Source organism: Rhinoderma darwinii, chromosome 1 (genome assembly GCF_050947455.1).
Source record: "Rhinoderma darwinii isolate aRhiDar2 chromosome 1, aRhiDar2.hap1, whole genome shotgun sequence".
NCBI lineage: Eukaryota > Metazoa > Chordata > Amphibia > Anura > Rhinodermatidae > Rhinoderma > Rhinoderma darwinii.
The window spans coordinates 211,926,430-211,947,288 of NC_134687.1; the positions used below are offsets into that span (position 1 = coordinate 211,926,430).

General features: G+C 46.2%; 1 protein-coding gene across 1 annotated transcript in view; it reads right to left on the reverse strand.

Moving 5' to 3' along the window:
• Nucleotides 1-7,275: 7,275 nt before the first annotated feature.
• The window catches only part of FGF5 (fibroblast growth factor 5), a 99,544-nt gene continuing 85,960 nt past the window's right edge, over nucleotides 7,276-20,859 (reverse strand). The window contains exon 3 of the mRNA XM_075849840.1: nucleotides 7,276-7,954. Within this exon, the coding sequence (XP_075705955.1) occupies nucleotides 7,604-7,954 (351 nt within the window). The 3' untranslated portion in view covers nucleotides 7,276-7,603. The remainder of the gene's footprint in view (nucleotides 7,955-20,859) is intronic.

The window sequence follows — 20,859 nt, forward strand, 5'->3', positions numbered from 1 at the left end:
CAGCCGAAAGTTATAGATGGATCGTGGACTACGGCTGTAATGAAAATTTGCGTGGGGGAGAGCCCAAGCGGAATGTTTAAACCAGGGGCCATGAGCCTTTAGCTATGCCACTCCGTTGAGCACCAATAATGCTTTTACCTGTGGGTTCTAGTCTAGAGCTGCTATTGTCTTCACATCATATAACCTCTGACGACCCCTATAGCCAGGCATAGATAACCTCTTCTCTTATGTTAACCCTTTAAGCAGCAAGACTTTACATTGGACATAGTATAAAGGCTGGGTTCACACAACCTATTTTCAGACGAAAACTAGGCGTATTATGCCTCGTTTTGAGGGTATGTGCACACACACTAATTACGGACGTAATTCGGGCGTTTTTGCCCCGAATTACGTCCGAATATAGCGCCTCAATAGCGTTGACAAACATCTGCCGATTGAAAGCAATGGGCAGACGTTTGTCTGTTCACACGAGGCGTAATTTACGCGCCGCTGTCAAATGACGGCGCGTAAATAGACGCCCGCGTCAAAGAAGTGACCTGTCACTTCTTTGGCCGTAATTGGAGCCGTTACTCATTGACTTCAATGAATAGCAGCGCCAATTACGTCCATAATGGACGCGGCGTTCAGGCGCCTGCACATTAAGTTACGGCTGAAATTACGGGGATGTTTTCAGGCTGAAACATCCCCGTAATTTCAGCCGTTACGGACGCCCTCGTGTGAACATACCCTTAGTCTGAAAATAGGGCTCCAATACGTCGGCAAACATCTGTCCATTCATTTGAATGGGTTTGCCGACGTACTGTGCCGACGACCTGTAATTTACGCGTCGTCGTTTGACAGCTGTCAAAAGACGACGCGTAAAATTACAGCCTCGTCAAAAGAAGTGCAGGACACTTCTTGGGACGTTTTTGGAGCCGTTTTCTCATAGACTCTATTGAAAACAGCTCCAAAAACGGCCGAAAAAACTGTGCGAAAATGCTGCGAAAACGGCACGAAAAACGCCGCGAAAAACGTGAGTTGCTCAAAAAACATCTGAAAATCAGGTGCTGTTTTCCCTTGAAAACAGCTCCGTATTTTCAGACGTTTTTGGCTCAGCGTGTGAACATACCCTAAGGGTATGTTCACATGACAGCGTCCGTAACGGCTGAAATTACGGGGATGTTTCCGCCTGAAAACATCCCCGTAATTTCAGCCGTAACGGCATGTGCAGGCGCTTGAACGCCGCGTCCATTACAGACGTAATTGGCGCTGCTATTCATTGGAATCAATGAATAACGGCTCCAATTACGGCCAAAGAAGTGACAGGTCACTTCTTTGACGCGGGCGTCTATTTACGCGCCGTCATTTGACAGCGGCGCGTAAATTACGCCTCGTGTGAACAGACAAACGTCTGCCCATTGCTTTAAATGGGCAGATGTTTGTCAGTGCTATTGAGGCGCTATTTTCGTACGTAATTCGGGGCAAAAACGCCTGAATTACGTCCGTAATTAGTGCGTGTGAACATACCCTTAGGGTATGTTCACACGAAAGCATCCGTAACGGCTGAAATTACGGGGATGTTTTCAGGAGAAAACATCCCCGTAATTTCAGCCGTAATGGCATGTGCAGGCGCTTGAACGCCGCGTCCATTACGGACGTAATTGGCGCTGCTTTTCATTGGAGTCAATGAATAACGGCTCCAATTACGCCCCAAGAAGTGACAGGTCACTTCTTTGATGCGGGCGTCTATTTACGCGCCGTCTTTTGACAGTTAGTGTGTGTGAACATACCCTAAGGGTATGTGCACACGATGAGAGGCTTTTACGTCTGAAAAGACAGACTGTTTTCAGGAGAAAACAGCTGCCTCGTTTCAGCCGTAAAAGCTCCTCCTCGTATTATGCGAGGCGTCTGTGATGCTTATAAATCTTGAGCTGCTCTTCATTGAGTTCAATGAAGAACGGCTCAAATTACATTGCAAAGAAGTGCCCTGCACTTCTTTGCCGAGGCATTCAATTTACGCGTCGTCATTTGACAGCTGTCAGACGACGACGCGTAAATTACAGGTCGTCTGCACAGTACGTCGGCAAACCCATTCAAATGAATGGGCAGATGTTTGCTGACGTATTGTAGCCCTATTTTCATGCGTAAATCGAGGCATAATACGCCTCGTTTACGCCTGAAAAAAGGTCGTGTGAACCCAGCCTAACTGTGCAGAAGAATACCAGTAGTAAAGCATTGGTGCTCAGAGGGTTAACAGAACAGCAGTTATCTCTTCCTAGCTGAAGGAGCTTTGTGTGAGGAGGCTCTATCACAGGTTGCTTATCAATCTATGATGGGCTTCCCCTAGGCAACTAGCAGCAATTTTACCTACATATTCATTAAAGTGAGTTGCAGGAGTCTGGATTTCAGTATAAAAACCTAAACAGTAAAGTAAGTATATTACAAAGTTTATTATTTTTGCACAGGCAGGCTAAATAGCTGAAAATGTATAACGATGGAGCTTTTGCTGGGTTTCTGCGCTGAGAATATGTATCCAACTAATTCTACCTTTTTGCTAGCGCAAACTAACAATAAAGTGTTCATAGAGTTAACGATTAATTATGAATGAATATTTAAAGACAGGATATTATCTTGCTATGTGGAAGTCATAATATACATTCTTTGTGCATGAAACTATTTTAGGAGACACAAGTCCCATTATAAAGTACAAAACTAGGAGTCGTTGACATATTCTTTCAGCACACAGCATGTTCCTGACAATAATTTGCAATATTTAACAGACGTATGTCAGTGCATTATGTCTCACACACCATCCCAAGAGACATGTTTCCTGTTCAGATGTATAGAAATGCTTGTTAATTGGCTATGATATTGATGAATGTTACATGATATATCATAGAAATCAATTTTGCTTCTCTCAATCTTTCAGGTTGACTTCTCCTACATAATAAATCTACATTAGCAGGAATGTATTGAAAATACAAAATGTCTCAATGAGAAGCCAATAGGATACATGACACTTACTTACCTTTTATTTGTATCACTTTGCTTTGATATCCACTCCTAATAAGCTAACTTTATCAATTAATTAATCATACCCTCCACTATATAGATATTTAAAATATCTAAAATAAAGAAATGAGAAAACATTTTAAAATGGTGAGAGGGCTATATCCATAAAAGTTTACAGTATGTATAAAGGAGAAGATGGTAGCAATATTATCATGGCTCTCTAATCACTCAGCAGTACCACCACAGTAGCTGGCAGTAGCTACTATCTCATCTAGTTGCACCCCTCTTTTTGGAGGCCATGATGACACAATTTTCTAGTGTGTTCATTCCATGTTTAAGATAGAATAAACATATTTTTACAGAGCAGCAAAATGACTGTTTTATTTGCAAACTGCACTGTATACTTCTCAGTTTTAAGAAATGAAATTATGACTTTATAGAGGTATAAAATAACTTTAATTGTTTTAGCGGCACAGTGTACTGCAGCCATGAAAAAAAGGAATGTTGTGCAAAATTACACTTTAGGAGTGTCGCTTTAGCGGGTGCTGAGGTAGCAATACCACCTCGGCTCTGGTGCCTAAGGGGGCCTAAAGGCTGCTCTGCCACATAAGAAAACGCCAGCATTATAAATGGCACATGTTAAGTGGGGGGCCCTGTTGCAGATTTTGTGTTAGGGCCCAGAAGCTTAAATACACTTCTACTTGGCACAATATGCTGTGCTGTCAGATGTGGAAGATAAAATCTAGTGACTCACAGGTGACGACTTCTCAGATTCTGGTAACTTTTTTCCTCTTTTCTTCTCCATCCGGTCCAGACTTCATAACGACTTCTCCCGGCCATGACACATTTCTGCAGAATTTGCCACTTAGATGTCTTCTGTTCCTAAATTTTCAAACATTTCTACACCTATAAACGAAGATAAAATTATCATGGTGCCACACACTGTGCCTCTAAATATAATAGCACCATACACTGTGCCCCTGAATATAATTGTGTCAAACACTGTAAAGTAAAGCACCACATGCACAAAGGCCCCTGTGGATAGCACCACACACAGTCCCCTGTAGATAGCGCCACACACTGCAGTGATGAAGGAAGGGAGGGAGTGATGGAGGGATGAAGGGAGAGAGTGATGAAGGGAGGGAGGGAGTGATGAAGGGAGGGAGTTATGGAGGGATGAAGGGAGGGAGGGATTGATGGAGGGATGAAGGGAGGGAGTCAGTGATGGAGGGATGTAGGGAGTGAGTGATGGAGGGAGGGAGTGATGGAGGGATGAAGGGAGGGAGTGAGTGATGAAGGGATGGGGATAATGGATGGATGAATTCATGAAGAGATGGAGGGATGAAGGGAGGGAGTTATGGAGGGATGAAGGGAGGGAGGGATTGATGGAGGGATGAAGTGAGGGAGGGAGTCAGTGATGGAGGGATGTAGGGAGTGAGTGATGAAGGGAGGGGGTAATGGAGGGATGAATTGATGAAGAGATGGAGGGATGGGAGTAATGGAGGGATGAATTGATGAAGAGATGGAGGGATGGGGGTAATGGAGGGATGAATTGATAAAGAGATCGAGGGAGGGATGAAGGGATGGGTGTTTGGAAAAGCACTCACCACCCTGGAGCTCTGTGTAAAGACCTGATTGGTGGGCGGGCTTTCTCCCCTGCAGATATTCTGCTTCTTCACTGTGGTAGAAGGACCTGATTGGTGGGTCACATGGGCATGACGTCATCAAAGGTCCTTTAGCCTACTATTCGGAGCACTTTTATGTAGAGTCGTGTCCTAAACACTAGCAGATGTGCTTAACATCTGCTAGCTTTCACTAGCCCAGCGAGGCCTGCCCTGAATTGCTCTCCCTGTACCTTCTCCCCATCTCCGCAGCAACAGTTAGCAGTGCAAGTGCGCTTCATAGTTTTTAAGAATATGTGCAGATCGGGCGGAAATGGGCCCCCTGGGTGCCTCGGGCCCCGGGCGGCCGCCCAAACCGCCCATATGATGATCCGCCATTGAATGTGAAACCTTTTATGAGAACTTACAATCAGAGCCCAGGCAGCGCTGCCAGAGATGACTCTGACATATTCATGAGCTGCCGCTTTTTTCTGCTGATTGACAGAGGTCTCTCTATTACTGGCCATTTCTGTGTCAATCAGCGTTAAATGGGCAGAGCTAGAGGAGAGTGGGCGGGGCTAGCAAAAGCTCATGAATCTGCCGGACTCCTCTCTGGCGGCACTACATGGGCTCAAAGCGTGAGTTCTCATAAAAAAGTTCACATTTGCGGATCAGTGACAGACTGCTGATATCAGCGTGTCTGTCACTACATTATAATGTAGATCACAGGTTCCTTTTAACATAACGGTTCATTCATCTCTACCAGGAACATGATAATAGGAGATGTACAACCATATAAAATGATTATGGTGTTTATTTCAAGCATTTTGTGTCATATTTTACACTGTGCAACTGACAGATTTTTGAAAATACCAATATACGATAAACTACCTGCCTAGCATCCTTTTAGGCCCCATGCACACAAACGTAAAAACTCCCGTAATTACGGGCCCATAGACTTCTATTGGCCATGGGTATCTTCCCGTTTGCTTATGGAAAGGTGCCCGGGCCGTTGAAAAATATGGAACATGTCCTATTTCAGGCCGTAATTACAGCACGGGCAGGCCAATAGAAGTCTATGGGTCTCCCGTAATTATGGGTGGCTACGTGTGTGCACCCGTAATTATGGGAGCATTGCTAGGCGACGTCAGGGGATAGTCACTGTCCAGGGTGCTGAAAGAATTAACTGATCAGCAGTGACTACCGCTGGAGTTAATAGTATTAAAAGTTAACTTACCTAGAACTCCCTGCTTCTTCCTCCTCTAAAAAGAGGGCTTGCCTTCGTGGAGGAAACCTAAGATCTTTACATTCTAGATATAAACTGGACTGACTGGTTGAAAAAAGAGCATTACATAACGTCCTTAAAGGGAACCTGTCACCAGCATTTCACCTATTGAACTTTACTTATCCCTCACTGGCCGCTGCTATAAAAAGTTCATTGCCGTTATCCCCTCACCTAAACTCCTCCTCAGACTGTAAATAACGGTCTGCAAACATTTTGCGCCTTTTATCGTAATAATCCGATGTCCCTTTGTGTGCACACACCAGAAGAGGACATCAATGCACAAGTGCAGGATTTTGTGTGCTGGGGGAAGGCGAGGAGCTGTCAATCAAAAGTAAGGAGGCAGGGTAAACTCGGAAAGACTTGAGGAATGAAGATATGACTCTTTTCAAACGAAGATTTGACTCTTTTCAGACGAAGATATGACTCTTTTATGCTCATTAGCATACGGTGTGGGAACACTAAAAAACGGAATACTAAAGCTACACAAGCGACTAAGAAGACAATTATAGGTTATATAGAAATGATATTTCACCCACTACCACCTGGTATTGCTGGTTTAATAGGTGAAATGCTGGTGATAGGTTCCCTTTAAGAACCATTCTAAGAGAACATATAGTTGTTGTTTTTTTTTTTATTACGCATAAGTTTTGTTGTGATTTTTAATTTTACAAACTTTCGAAAATGTAGCGATGTAAGAATAGTGTGAGGCAGCAATTCAGTAGGCAAATAAGAGTAGGTCACGGCTTGTCCATATAACATAATCTGACACCACCCTGTCACTAGGGTAATGGACCACAATGAGCAATTTCACAATGTCTTGGATAAATAGTTGAATAGATAATGTGACACTGGACAACTATAATAACTTTAAGTCTTTTGTCCAGGGAATACTCTCACTGACAAATTAAAAAGGAGCTTTCCTCCTAAAAGGATACTTTGGATCATCATGACACGTTAGAGGCAAACTGCCCTATATATGAAACCCTATACATTTATATATAGAAGTCCATAATGATAACTTCTTCCTGAGTCTTTGACAAAGGCACAATTGTTGTCATCTCCAAGCCATTATATTTGTCTACTTGGTACTTAGAAGAGGCGGCGGTGGTGGGGGCGGTGGTTGTTTGGTTCTGCTGCTTTTTGCAAACAAATAAATGTAAATTCTGCAGACCAATTTCCCTGCTGCCAGATCGTAAAATGATCATGTTATATATACACTTTCTTAATGTGATATGATAACTCTCATGTAAGATAGCAGATTTACCAGTAGTCCTTTTACATGTCTACACACACACACACACACACACACACACACACACACACACACGTAAAAAAAGAAAGCAATTGCAAACATTTATTTACCAAATATTTTAGTTTATTATTTTCTAGTGTGCTGCATATAAGTAAATGTGTGCTCAGGACAATAACCTCTTTTTAGCTATAAACTGTTTATAAGGACTGTCAAAGTACACTTTTTGCATTGTTGCGATAAATATCATCTTAGATTATCCAATATATGCTGACTAAATAAAACCTTATAAAACCTTAGTGCGCTACCCCCACTCCGAATACTCATTTGCATAATTAGAACAAACCACCTTTGATATCAACAGTTGAAATTGGACCTTCTCACTGGTTAGAGGAATGAAGTGCAGAGCACAACCCCCATGTTGTGCAGTGTTATTTAGTAAGATATCACCTCTCCATTTTAAGACTCCATCACAATTTATCCAAATCTGAACTTCAGCCTATATCTGACAGGGCTGGTTTTCTTCTTCGGAGGTGGCACCACGGGCTTGGGTTTGACAGGTACATATGGAGTCTTTTTCTTTTCCGGTACTGTAACAGTGTATGAGAGTTCAGGTGGCTCTATGTGTTTGATCCTAGGAAGGAAGTGCGTTGATATGTGTTGCGGTTTCACTCGAGGGCTGGAACCTTTTTTGGCTTTGCCTCTTTTATTCAATGCCACATACCATCTCCTGCCTGTCTTTTCAGTTCTGTAGGTAGCTGAGGCGTAAGTATTATAGCTGTTTTCCTGATACCTCTCCATAAATTTGCAATCATCTGTAAATTTAGGCTGCAAAAGAAAAAGATTCACATGAGGATATTTTTACACACAGTGCATGTAAACAAAAATGCTTCTCAAATTTTCCAAATCTCCATTAATAGTTACACTTGGAGACCAGTTTTACCTTAAAGAGGCTCTGTCACCAGTTTATAACTGTCTTATCTCCAACTAATCTAATAGGCGCTTTGATGTAAAAAACGTTTATTTTTGACCAAGTTATGAACATTTTAAGATTTATGCAAATTGAATGCCTAACTGGGCGTTTTATTACTTTTCACTAAGTGGGCGTTGTCAAAAAAGTGTATGATGCTGACCAATCAGCGTCATACACTTCTCTTCATGCCAGCCCAGCTTGATCCACAGCACAGCTTGATCTCGCAAGATCACGCTGTGACGTCACTTCATCCCACGAGTCCTTCACCGGAATGACGGTAGACTGAACAGACATCGCCTCCAGCCACTGCAGATTCGGATAAACGTCCTGGCACGGCTGGAGGCGATGTCTGTTCACTCTTCCGTCGCTCAGGTGAATGACGCTGTGCTGTGGATCAAGCTGGGCTGGCATGAAGAGAAGTGTATGACGCTGATTGGTCAGCGTCATACACTTTATTTTACAACGCCCACTTGGTGAAAAGTAAAACAATGCCCAGTTGGGCATTAAGAACAAATTTGCATAAATCTTGAAATGTGAATAACTTGGTCAAAAATAAACGTTTTAACAAAAACAGCAACAGTAGTTATCTACATCAAAGCGCCTATTAGATTAGGTAAGAGATAGGGCTCTTATGAACTGGTGACAGAGCCTCTTTAAGGACCCATGGATTTTATTTTTGCCTTTCCGCATTCTGTCAGCCATAACTTTCTTACAATGCCATTCCATTGTAGAGCGGAGTCCTGCACAGGTTTTCTCTACCCAATGTTAAATTGGATGGCACCAGCCAGGTCTGGAGCCTCCCCTCTCCAGAGACCAATATAGCAGCTGTATGGTCTATAATACGTACGCCCTTACATGGTAACTTGGTTTACGACCACCTATATCTACCCGTTAGAGCCATATTGGTTCATTCGTTCTATATTTGAAGGCTAACAAGTATCTATTTGCCCCCCCAAGCATGCCATCTTTAGGATGAAGTTGCCTGATGAGATAGTCATGGTTATTATGCTATGATTATGTGGGTCTCATTGCAGAGATATTCACACCAGCATTAAGTTGTTTTTATTGAAAATACTGCGGTTCACACATTCTCTGAAGTGTAAGAGATACTTTCCCTAATTTGTGATCATTAAATGAGAAAATATAGTATGCTCTGCAGACTCATCTGTATCATGTTGCGCCTTTGTGCATTCTATGGCTTGTGGCCAAAGGACATCTGCCCTCCAGTTTTTGAACAATGATAATGTTTGCGAGTGACGACCTTCAGTCTATTCATTATAACCCTTGGTAAATAAAGAGATCATTTCATACCTGCCATGTATGAGAAGTGTATAATTCTATGGGAGCTACTGTGCAGAAAGGTTGATTCCAAAGTTTTTTTTTGGGGGGGGGGGGGTTATTAGTGCTCGCCAGGGGAAACATATACATAATAGACTATATACCATCTTGGTTAGTGTTTTTCACATTGATGTGAGAATCATAGTAGAATAATTATGCTTTTATGTATTACCTACAGTACAGCTGCATGTCTACATGCATTTGTGTACAGTGAGTAAAAGGTGCAATGTAAAACTGACTTTACACGGATACTTCATGATTATGTTTTTTGGACACGTATTCTATAAAATCTAAAATGAATTGTGACACATTCCCTTCATTTCTGTGGGATTTTGCAGGACCCAAATATGTAGCATACTGCTGTTTTTTTTAAATGAAGAGGTGTTTACTTTTCTGACAAAATACTAAAAAAATCTAAACCAATGGACCCTTTGATGAATTTTTTTTTTATCATCTGCGAACTGATGTAAGAACGTCCGGTCAGGATCCATTGTGGCACAGAGTCTAAGGAATGTAGTATGCTACGTCTTTGGGTCTTATAAATATATCTGGATAAAAGAAGTTATTGATACAAACTAAAATGGGCAGCAGAGTAGAAATCTCACTTAAAAGGTCATGCAGTTTTTATCCTGTCATCATTGATGTTAATGAAGTAAGAAAACCTCAGGATACATCTTGACCAATCAGTTTTGCTTGATTTTAGTGGGACAGAAAAATGTTTCATGCTTGGCAGGTTTACTAATGCAAAAAAACAATGCAAATTGTTGTGTCACGTTTCCATCAATTGCTCTATCTATTTGGATCAGTTTGTAAAGTAAAACAATGTACCACAAGTGTGAACCCTCAAGGCTGTGTTCACAGAGTGCAGTTTGGATGCAGCTTTTGCATGCATTGGGTATCGCCATTGGAAGGTACTGGTTCTCCTTGCCGAGATCCAGCTGGTGTAGGGAGTCTTACGAGCAATGTTTCCTGGGAGCAACTCAGCTCTCCTCTAGAAGCAAAAAAACTGTCTTTCTAGTGCCACCTTTATGTAGCTACACTGTATGTCAATGTCCGACCCTTTATAGAGCCTTGAAACATGAGTAGGCATATCAGCCAAACTAGAGACTCCCATCAGTGGACAGCACTATTTTGAAGTACCTTCCAAGAGCTGCAGGGCCAGTCACTACTCTAAAAACTATTGTGGCTCCGCAGCTTATCAAACCACTATTAGATCTTTATTGACTGAACAAATTTTTTTCTTAAGCAATAATATATGAAATTTGTATTTAGTATTGCTAAACCTGCTTATTGTGGGTGCAGTTAAGTCAGCCAGAAAAGAATCAACTGGTTTTGTCTCTATTTCACACTATTTAATTCAACTTCTAAAACTGTTTTGACCAACTATTTGTTTTCATTTAAATTGATGTGAAATTACAGTGACTACCACAACTATACTTATTCTATTTGCTAAATTTAAATAGGAACTGCACTTTCATCAAACTTTTGATATGTCATAGAGACAAATTAAAAGTTTAGATCAGTGGGGGTCCGGATGCTGAGACCCCCACCATTGCTGAAACAAAGGTGCAGACGTGCTCAGCGGAGCGCTTTGCTCCTTTGGCTGTGATCAGCGCTAATCGTCAGCCTGAAGACGGCTCATAGCCGAAGGAGCAAAGCGCTCAGATGAGCACTTCTGCACCTTTGTTTCAGCAATGTTGGGGGTCACAGCACCCGGACCCCAACCCATCCAATCTTTTGATAGGTCTATGACCTATCAAAAGTTTGATGAAAGTGTATTGTACTATAATGATATAATTGATTAAAATAATGTACAGTATACAGATGAAGCAGAGCTTTATGCTTAAAAGCATTGTCTGAGATGAACAAAAAATGGTCTGCATTTTTTCCAGAGACAGAAATATCGCCACTCTTAATTATGGGCTTTTTCTGACATCACATTTCATTACATGAAGACCCTTTTTTCAGATATCGAGCAACCCCTCCAAGTTGTTTGTCTTTCTTTTATGTTTGTACCTGAAATATGGATTGATTGTTGTCTGTGTAGGGGAAAATAATGTTGATTCTTTAAAAGTAAAACATATTAAAAACAAATTATTTAACATAGAAGTACTGTCTAAATGTCTTATTAGATGATTTTGCGAACACACAGGTTATCTTCTCACAATGCTGTATGCATTTGCATGGGCTGCCTTAAAGGCCATGATTAGTGCAACTTTCTAAATAGTTTTTGTTAAAAATTAATTTTACTTTTTGAGATGTTCTGTATTCTCTATACATAGCAGCTGTATCTGGCGCTAAATCCTGCTCCTGTCAGGTCCGCGGGACTGTCGGGTTCAGTAACAGCGGGTTACGCAGAATCCACCTGTAATCTATCACATCTAAGTTCAGAACTTAGATCTGATATATTACAGGTGGATCCTGCGTGTAAGAGACACGCAGTACCCGCTGACACTGAACCCGTCAGTCCTGCAGAACTGACAAGAGCAGGATTTAGAGCTAGATACAGCTAAAGCAGCTGTATACAAAGCGTATAGAGAATACAGAGCAGCTGTATCTCAAAAAGTAAAACCAAATTTTATAATAAAAACTATTTAGAAAGTTGCACTAATCAAACTGACCTTTTTATTTAAAAAAAAATTGCCCTTTAAAGGTGTACATAGCCGTTAATAATAATTGAGCCCTGCAGATTTGACATCTATAAAAAATGAATATATTGGATTTCTTATTCTACTTTTAACAAGTGTGCCAAATCTCATTTACCAGCTATGTCAGCAAAAACAAAAAGGTACCACACTAGATAGGTTAATCTATTGTTATGTAGAATGCAATAAAGTACAGTTAGATTATGATCTATATAATATTATCCTTTGGAAGAAAGTTATTTTGACCTGTCTGCACTTTCTTGCTGCAGTTTTCACTGCATTTTTTGCTGTGTTTTTCGCCCACGGCCATTGAGCGCCGTGGTTAAAAAACACAACGAAAAAAGCTTTTTCTGCCTCCCATTGATTCCAATAGGAGGTCAGGGACTGAACCGTGGCAAGAAAGGACATGTCACTTTTTTTCCCCATGAGTGGCTAAGAGCTGCTTGGGGAAAAAAATGCCTACACCTCCCATTGAAATCAATGGGAGGCGGATTCAGACGTTATTTGGTGCTGATTCCGACGCGGTTTCCACATCAAAATCAGCAGCAAAAAACTCTGTTAACTGGGCAATACAGTGGAAAAAAAGGAGGGGAGAGCAGACTACATCTGAAGTGATCTGAAGGATTTATATCAGAATTAGCAGGACAACCAGCTAGGTGAAGGAGTTACACAGACTACAGCAACTTTAGAAAGTTGCTTCATTTTGCAATTAGGCAGCAAATGAAAAGTTAAAAAAAAGTCAGTGCAAAGGCGTCTATAGTCTTTAACATGTATGTATGAATGTGTGTATATGTATATATATATATATATATATATATATATTCACACACAGTCGAGTCACATTATTATGACCACTAGCTAATATCCAGAGTAACCACTGTGTGCAGCACGGACGGCACCAGACAGGCTGTAAGTGACTCAATAAGGTGCGGGTAGGTTGTCTTCGGTATCTGGAGCCATGCTGACTGCAGTGCATCACACATTTGCTGGAGGATGCATGGGGGAGGATCCATAGAGAGAACAAGTCGATCGAGGTGGTCCCACAGATACTGAATTGGGTTCAAGTCTGGCAAAGTAGGGGGCCAAGGAAGCACTTGGAAGTCTTGGTTATGCTATTTCAATCACTGTCGGACATTTCTAGCCGTGTGACATGTCGCATTGTCTTGGTGGAAGATTCCATCTGCCCCAGGGAAGACAAATAGTGTGTATCTGGGGATGTGATCTGCAACGATGGATTCATACACAAATATGTTCAGAGTGCTTTTCACATGGATGAGTGGGCCTAGAGAATACCATGAAAAAATTCCCCAGACTATAACGCTGCCGCCACCAGCTTGTGTTCTTCCAGCAATGGTTGCAGGGTGTTTGTTCTCTAATGTTTCTTGCCTGAAACGACAATTTCCATCCGTTCGATAAAGCAGAAAACGTGACTCATCAAAGAAGGCAACCCTTTTCCAATTCCAATAGTACCCTGCAAACTGAAGCCTTTTTTTCGATACACCTTTGTTAGCATAGGAGCAGTGACCCTCCGTCTGCTTCGGAGCCCCATACACAGTAGGGTTCGCTGAACTGTTGTTTTAGACACACGTCTGTTTGCCCCCTGGTTGATTTTCACGGTGAGCTCCTTTCACGGCGTGAGGTGTGGAACCACTGGGCTGTACCGCGTAGCGGGATAGCAGCTGGCCTATCAGGTATATGCAAATGTCTATAGTTCTGAAAGGGTACCTGAGGCAACATAGACAGTAGCGGTGGTTTCAGGCTAAGACAGGTGCCAGAACGAGCTTGATCTCTGAGGAGATAGGAGTGTTTTGGGTGTGGTGCACTGTGCTTGGAGCAACTACCGTCCCAGGGACTCTGCCTTTTTCACCTGCCCAGGTTTATTACACCTGCCTGGGCTAGCAGAGTGCCCCGAGGGGGGCTCCATCTGGAGATGGTGTCCCGGTCCTCCACCCTCCGGAGAAGGCCGGTGGGGGGTGGAGGGACATCCCAGCCGGCTGGGAAAGTGGAGCCAGCCCTGGGGGAGAGAAGGACATCTCGAGGCAGTAACAGCGTGGCCTCGTCCTCTCCCAGGGTTGGGGCATTGCAGCATGCCGTGAGGAGAGGAGGAGAAGGACAACTGGGAATGGATCAACAAGGCTGCAGGGACCCGTCCGAGTGGGGGTCAATGAGGCCAGGAGAAGATGCCGCCACGTTTGGCTCCCGCCTGGTGGCCCACATTGAGGAGTATAAAGACCTGGGGAGGTCCCTGCAGCGAATCCGCGGTGACCTGGCCGTGGCCCGGCAGAGGGCGGCCAAGTCATCGGGCAGCAAGCGGGCGAAATTTGCTGCACAGGTCTGTGCCCTGCTAAGGGAAGTGAAGGAGGTGGAGGAGCGGAGGGGAACGATAATGACCGGAGGGGGAGTCTTCGCCGAAAAACTGAAAAACGAAGACAGGTTCCAGGCAATGGCTGACGCAAGCCAGAGAGGGGGGAAGCAGCAAGAGGAGGCAGCTGAGACCAGCATGGAGACCAGCATGGAGGTCACCGTGGGAGAAACCCCTGACATTCCGGTGCCGGTCCCTGACAGTGAGTCGGACTCTGAGGCACCGCGCGAGTCCGGGGAGCTCACGGTGAGGGAGGAGATCTCTCCCAACACGGCACGCCTGCCAGAGTCCAGTTCCGGGTCAGAGGGAGAGCACCCCCCCGGGATACTAACACAGATCCGGGATCAGGAGTCCCCCGTGTCTCTGGAGAACTTCAGCTTCGGCCCGGATCTGCCCCCGGAGGAGGAAGCACGAAGTGCGGCAGCAGAGAAGCAGAGAAGGAAGAAGCTGAGACAGAAGCAGAGGGAGGAGAGACGGCTAAAACAAGAAGTGAGGCTCGTATATGTTCATGGGTCTCCCCTGCACTCCGGGTCAGAAGAGATTCTGGTCAAGAGTGCAGGTCCCGTAAACCCCCCAGCCCCTTCTGCAGTGGAGTCGGGGCGGGAGAGCGGGAAGATTGAAGCGAGGACGGGCAAAATGGCGCCGGACGCCGCTCACTGTGAAGTGGGTGGCGCTAGCAGCCGGAGCGCAGCAGGGGGCGTGGTCCCAGACCCGGGGGACGGCGAGCCCCGGAGACCGGTGAGCAGTGTGAGCCGTGCATCAGAGGAAGGGGCGGACCGGAAGTCGGCTGCAGCGCGGTCCCGTGGGTCGGGTGCCTGTAACGTGGCCGGTCCTGTCACACCGGGATAGGTTTGCAGGCACCCGATGCCTCGGATAAGGGCGGAGTCCGAGCCTTTGCGAGGGGTGGAGCCAGCCACTCGGGAATGGAGGAGGGGAGTGGCCTGACAAGAATAAGTGCAGAACGGCCGCTGCAAAGCAGCCCTGCAAAAGAAAAAGTAAAAGAAATTGCAGATAAAGTTAATGAAGAAAGTAAAAGTAAAAAAAAAGATATGGAAAAAAATGTTTCTGCAGATAAAGAAGTGTCTTTTCCTGCCCTGGCAAGTGATATGGACACCGATGACGCGGAAGGTGGCGTGGAGGTGCCGCTTATGTCAGCTGGCGGCCCCTCCATAGCTGCACCTGATGATGCAGAGGTGGGGGTTGGGGTCAGGGCAGGAAAGGTAACAGAAAAGAAAAAAAAATAAAGAACCTGGCTTGGCCAAGAGAATGGTAGGATCGTGGGTGAATGTATCAGCCGGTGATGTGGGGGGGCCTGGTGCTCCTCTTCCGAGTGCCCCAAGCAGGACTTATGCTGGGGTAGTGGGGGTAGGACCACCAGCCCACCCATCCTCGTCCTCTGGCCCTGGGGAAGGTCACTTGCAACAGCGCCTCCTGCAGGCCTTAAGGGAGGGGAAGCAGTCCCTAACTGTAGGGGGTGTGCAGAGGGACCTATCTTTCTGGATAGATAGGTACGGGTTGGAGGCCTTCCGAGAGAAAAGAGGGGATCAGTGGTCACTCCCGACAACCGGGCAGGCTGTGGTCAGGAGGAATGTGGTCCGTCTTCGGTGGCGCGGCAATGAGATCTGTCCCCCCAGAAAGACGGTGGTGGAGCTGTTGCTGGGGATGGGCTTCAGGGCACGTGACATCTTTGCCCTGATACACCCTCATGGCTCAGCTGAGTTTGACATCAGCTTTGTTCAACCAGGAGGCCTGGAGGTCTTCTGGGGGAATTATGAGCTGGTGAAGGACGAGCCCGGCTGGCGGGATTTTGCTGCACAAGCAATATCCCGCCAGAATGGTCTCAAGAAGGTGACCGTTCTCACCCGTAACAAGTCACTTTCTTGTGTTGACATCATGACCTGGTTAAGTCGGTTTGGAGAGGTAGCGGAGATGCCCAGGAAAAATCTGGATGAGTTTGGCATCTGGTCGGGGGCCTGGACGTTTATGGTGAAACTTAAGCGTCTGGGGCAAACTGTGTCCCACATTCCATCCTCTGCTTTCCTTGGGAGGGATCGCATCCTGGTCTTCTACCAGGGACAGCCGAGGCTGTGTCACCGGTGTGGCGACCCCTCACACTTGAGCGCAGCCTGCACGGTGCAGAAATGCGCTCATTGTGGGGGGGTAGGTCATCTAGCTACATCGTGTGGTCAGATTAGGTGTCATCTGTGTGGTGACTTAGGTCACCCATTCAGTAGGTGTCCTCGCTCCGTGGTCAATGCTGTCTCCAAGCCTGCAGGAGAAGAGAGTGGGGTGGCTCCTGTGGGTGAGGAGGCATGCAGAGATGGCGGGGCAAAAGGGCAAGTGAAGACATCAAGGAAAGGGCTCCAGCCTTCCTACCATCGAAGGCTGGAGAAGAGGCAAAAGGAGAGGGAGCTGAGGGAAGCCCAGGTAACTGGGGGGACCTCTGGCCTGAACCCGAAGCCTGCCCTGGAGACGGATGCCCTTGGGGACGCTGAACTGGATGAGGAGGTCAGGAGGATCCAGAGGGAGCAAGTGGCTGAGGATATTCCTCCCAATATGAAAGTGTTGGTGAGGAAGAGAGGGTACAGCCTAAAAAAACATCTGGGACACAGGATAAGATCTTGAGGGGGCCAAAGTCATCTGGCCAAGCCCCGGCCACGGAAGGGAAAATCTGCACCCCTCTGGTGCTCTCCCCCAACCGCTACCAAGCCCTCACGGATCTTCCAGCTCCTCAGCAAAGTGAGGAGGAGGGTGAGGTAGGGGTCTCAGGGGGTGCTGGGCCACTTCCCCTGAGAGGTACAAAGGCCTCTGGGGCAGGGGTCAACCTGGGACAAGGGGATGAGGATGGGAGTGTTAGTGAGGGGGCGGAGGTCCGCCAGGAGGAGATGGACTCCATTACCTCCAAAAAAAGAACTAAAGAGAAAGGGTCTGGAGGGTCCTCTTCAGATCACGACAGGGGAGGAAAGAAGAAAGCCGTCTAATTTTATCATCCAGGATGGCGGTACCCGCACCGTTGACGCTGGCTTCCATTAATGTCGCCAGCATTAAGTCAGATATGGCTAAATTTGCAGCCTTTGATTTTCTCAGCCGAGTTGAAGCTGACGTTTTGTTTTTGCAAGAGACCAGACTGTCACTTTTGGCAGATGTCATAAAAGCCAGGAGGGATTGGCGACGTGGACCCTCCTACTGGTCTCTTGCGGCTGAGCCATATAGCGGTGTGGCGGTTCTTTTCACCGCACCGGTAAAATGCAGACGGATGATAGAATTAGAAATGGGGAGGTGCCTGATTTTAGATGTTCTCATGAAGGGACAAGAATTAAGGCTAATTAACATCTATGGTCCCCAAACAAAGTGGGACCGAAAAAGTCTCTTTATGAGGATTAAGCCTTTCCTTTTTTCCAGTCGGCAGGTCATCTTTGGAGGGGATTTTAACACTGTCGTTAGACCCCGTGATAGAGGAGGTTCCAAAGATAGACTGGGCTATGATAGCGTGGCCTTAAATAGCATAGCTAGTGAGGCTCGCCTGGTGGATATCCACATTAGGCATACCCCAGGTCACCCCGGGTTCACCTATCAAAGAGGTAGTTGTAGGTCTAGGATAGACAGGTTTTTTTTGAAGGAGGAAGCCATCTCTTCACCAGTGTCCGTTGTTGAGGTGGAATTCTCCGACCACTGTATGATTTTGTTTTCTCTGGATATTGTAGAATCCCTCCGGATGGGACGAGGTATATGGAGGCTGAATTCCACTCTCCTGGAAGAAGCAGAGATAAGACAGGCCTTTGAGGATTTTCTTCAGGACCAGGTACCTTTGTTGGATCTAGGTGGCACTAAGTCAGAGTGGTGGGAGTTGTTCAAATATAGGGTCGCAGGATTTTTCCGCCGGCTTTCAGGCCTCAGGTCCATGAGCAGGTACCGCCTGTATCGGGAACTGAGGAGGAAACTCGAACATCTGGTCTCGGCCGGAGGTAGCCAGGTGGAGATCTCCGGGGTGAAAGCGTTGCTCAAGAGGTGTCAGTATGATAGGCACGCATCTTTGGTTCTTGAGAGGGATTTCGGGAGGTACCGCTCGCCCGACCCCTACAGGAACTGTAAGATGTCAGTGAGTCGTAAAATAGTGACTGGACTAATAGACAGTACAGGGTCCCTGAGGAGATCCAAGTCAGGGATTCTGGAGATCGTTAGATCCTTCTACTCTCACCTTTTGGGTAAGCAGGATCCAGACCGAGAGGAGATGTCGGCTTTCCTGGCTGAAACTGTTCCCGAGCAAGGAGAGGATTCCTCTCTTAATGTTTTGATAGATCCAATCAAAGAAGAGGAAGTAATGCTGGCGATTGACGGGCTAGGTCTGAAAAAATCGCCAGGGCCGGATGGCTTAACATCCGAATTCTATAAGACCTTTAAAGGAACCCTAGTTCCCCTCTTGACATCGGTGTTTAATGAGTGTCTATACTCGGGCACTCTGCCGAGGTCAATGAGGAGGTCAGCTTTGATTGTTCTATCAAAGGGTAAGGATTCGACTCGTATTGAGAATTGGCGTCCCATAGCGCTCCTCAATACGGACAGAAAGGTTCTCGCCAAGGTGCTGTTTAATCGGTTGGTGAAATTTGCACCCCGGCTCCTTTCACCTGTCCAGCATTGTTCCATTCCAGGCCGCAGCACATTTAGTGCTGTCCTCAGTGTTAGAGAGGCAGTGGAGCGGGAAAATTCTGGCCAGTGGAAGGGGTACGTCCTGTCCTTGGACCAGGCCAAAGCGTTTGCCCGGGTGAATCATGACTATCTATGGTCGGTCCTTCTGAGGTATGGCCTGCTGGGTGGGTTTGTCAATTGGCTCCAGACCTTATACGCTGGGGCAGAGACTTTTGCACTGGTTAACGGTTGGGTTGGAACCCCCTTTGAGGTTGGGTCTGGTGTCCGCCAGGGCTGTCCTCTGAGTCCCTTGCTATATGTGTTCGCGATTGACCCTTTTCTTAGAAGGGTTGACCGTGGACTATTGGCGGGGATCGGGATCGGCTTGGAAGGGCCAGAAGCCACTCAGAGGGTGGTTGCATACGCGGAAGACGTCTCCATCTTCGTCTCCTCGCAAGGGGAGGCAGAGTGGGTGATGTCAGAAGTGGAATGTTACTCGCGGGCATCTGGGTCCAAGATTAACCGTGACAAGTGTGAGAGTCTCTGGCTGGGAGGAGAAGATCCTAGTTTTGGTCTCCTGGACACCCTTCCTGAGCCTCAGGGGTCTGCAAAGATCTTAGGAGTGGAATTTGGCCCGGGTGATTATCCCAAGAAAAACTGGGATGGCAGGCTAAACTTAGTTGCCCAGAAGGTCGGCCAATGGAAGGGTTGGTCCTTAATCCTTAGAGAAAGGGTTCATTTGGCCAAAGCTTACCTAATGCCCATGTTGCTCTACCTTGGCAGTGTGTGCATCTTGCCAGAGCCTCTCTGGGCTCGGGTCTATAGCCTGTTCTTCCAACTGTTGTGGGGGAGCAGGCTTAACCTAATTAAGAGAGAAGTCACGTATCTACCAAGGAGACTAGGAGGGTTAGGTATGGTTAACCCAGTGGTGTTCCTAGTGAACACTTTTATTAAGATTAATCTAGCAAACCTCAGACAAGAGAGGGCTCCTTGGTGGTTCTCTCCTGCAGGGAGTGGTTTCAGCCCTTCTTCCAGGAATGGGAGAGAGGAGGCCAAGTGAAAGACCTGCGTACACCCCACGGGCATCTCCCGGCTTATGCCGCCCTGGTTTTGAAGATGGTGCGCCGGTGGGGTCTGGAGGTGTGGGAGATCGGGACCATGCCGAGAAAATTTCTCGACAGAAGGGTTCTGATGACCCACTTCCAGAAGCCCCTGGCACTCAAAGACTGCCCAAGTAGTGACCTCGGGGAGGGATCTGGCTTGGCGCTGCTTCCACGGGAGACTGTATGTAAGGGGCAATCTGAAGTACAGAAACACTGATGACAGAGGATGTCCTCGGGAGGAGTGTAGCAATACACTGGAGAGTATGTAGCATTTCCTGCTTCATTGCCCCTTTAATGCAGAGGTATATAAAAGGGTGGGTACCTCCATCGGCTGGCCCGGGTTAGCCAACCTCTCCTATGCCGGGTGGGCTTATGGGATGTTCAGAGACCTAGGTGGTAGGGACCGTAACACTTCCTTTTTAGTTAGCATAGTGGTTAGGCACTTTACTTGGAATTCACGGTGTTTAGTATCTACGCAGAGCAAAATCCTCCGGGTTGATGAGGTCGTAGGGAATATCATCGGTGACCTGGTGAAGGTGCGTTCTTTGGAGGTCGATAGACTGGGAGCACCCAAAGCCTCTTGCTTATGGAGGGGCTTTTCATTTAGGGTGCCTTAGGGTATCGGCCTTCAGGGGGGCGGGGCTAATCCTGCTCGTCTGGGGGGGGGTTCACCCTCGTTCCGGCAC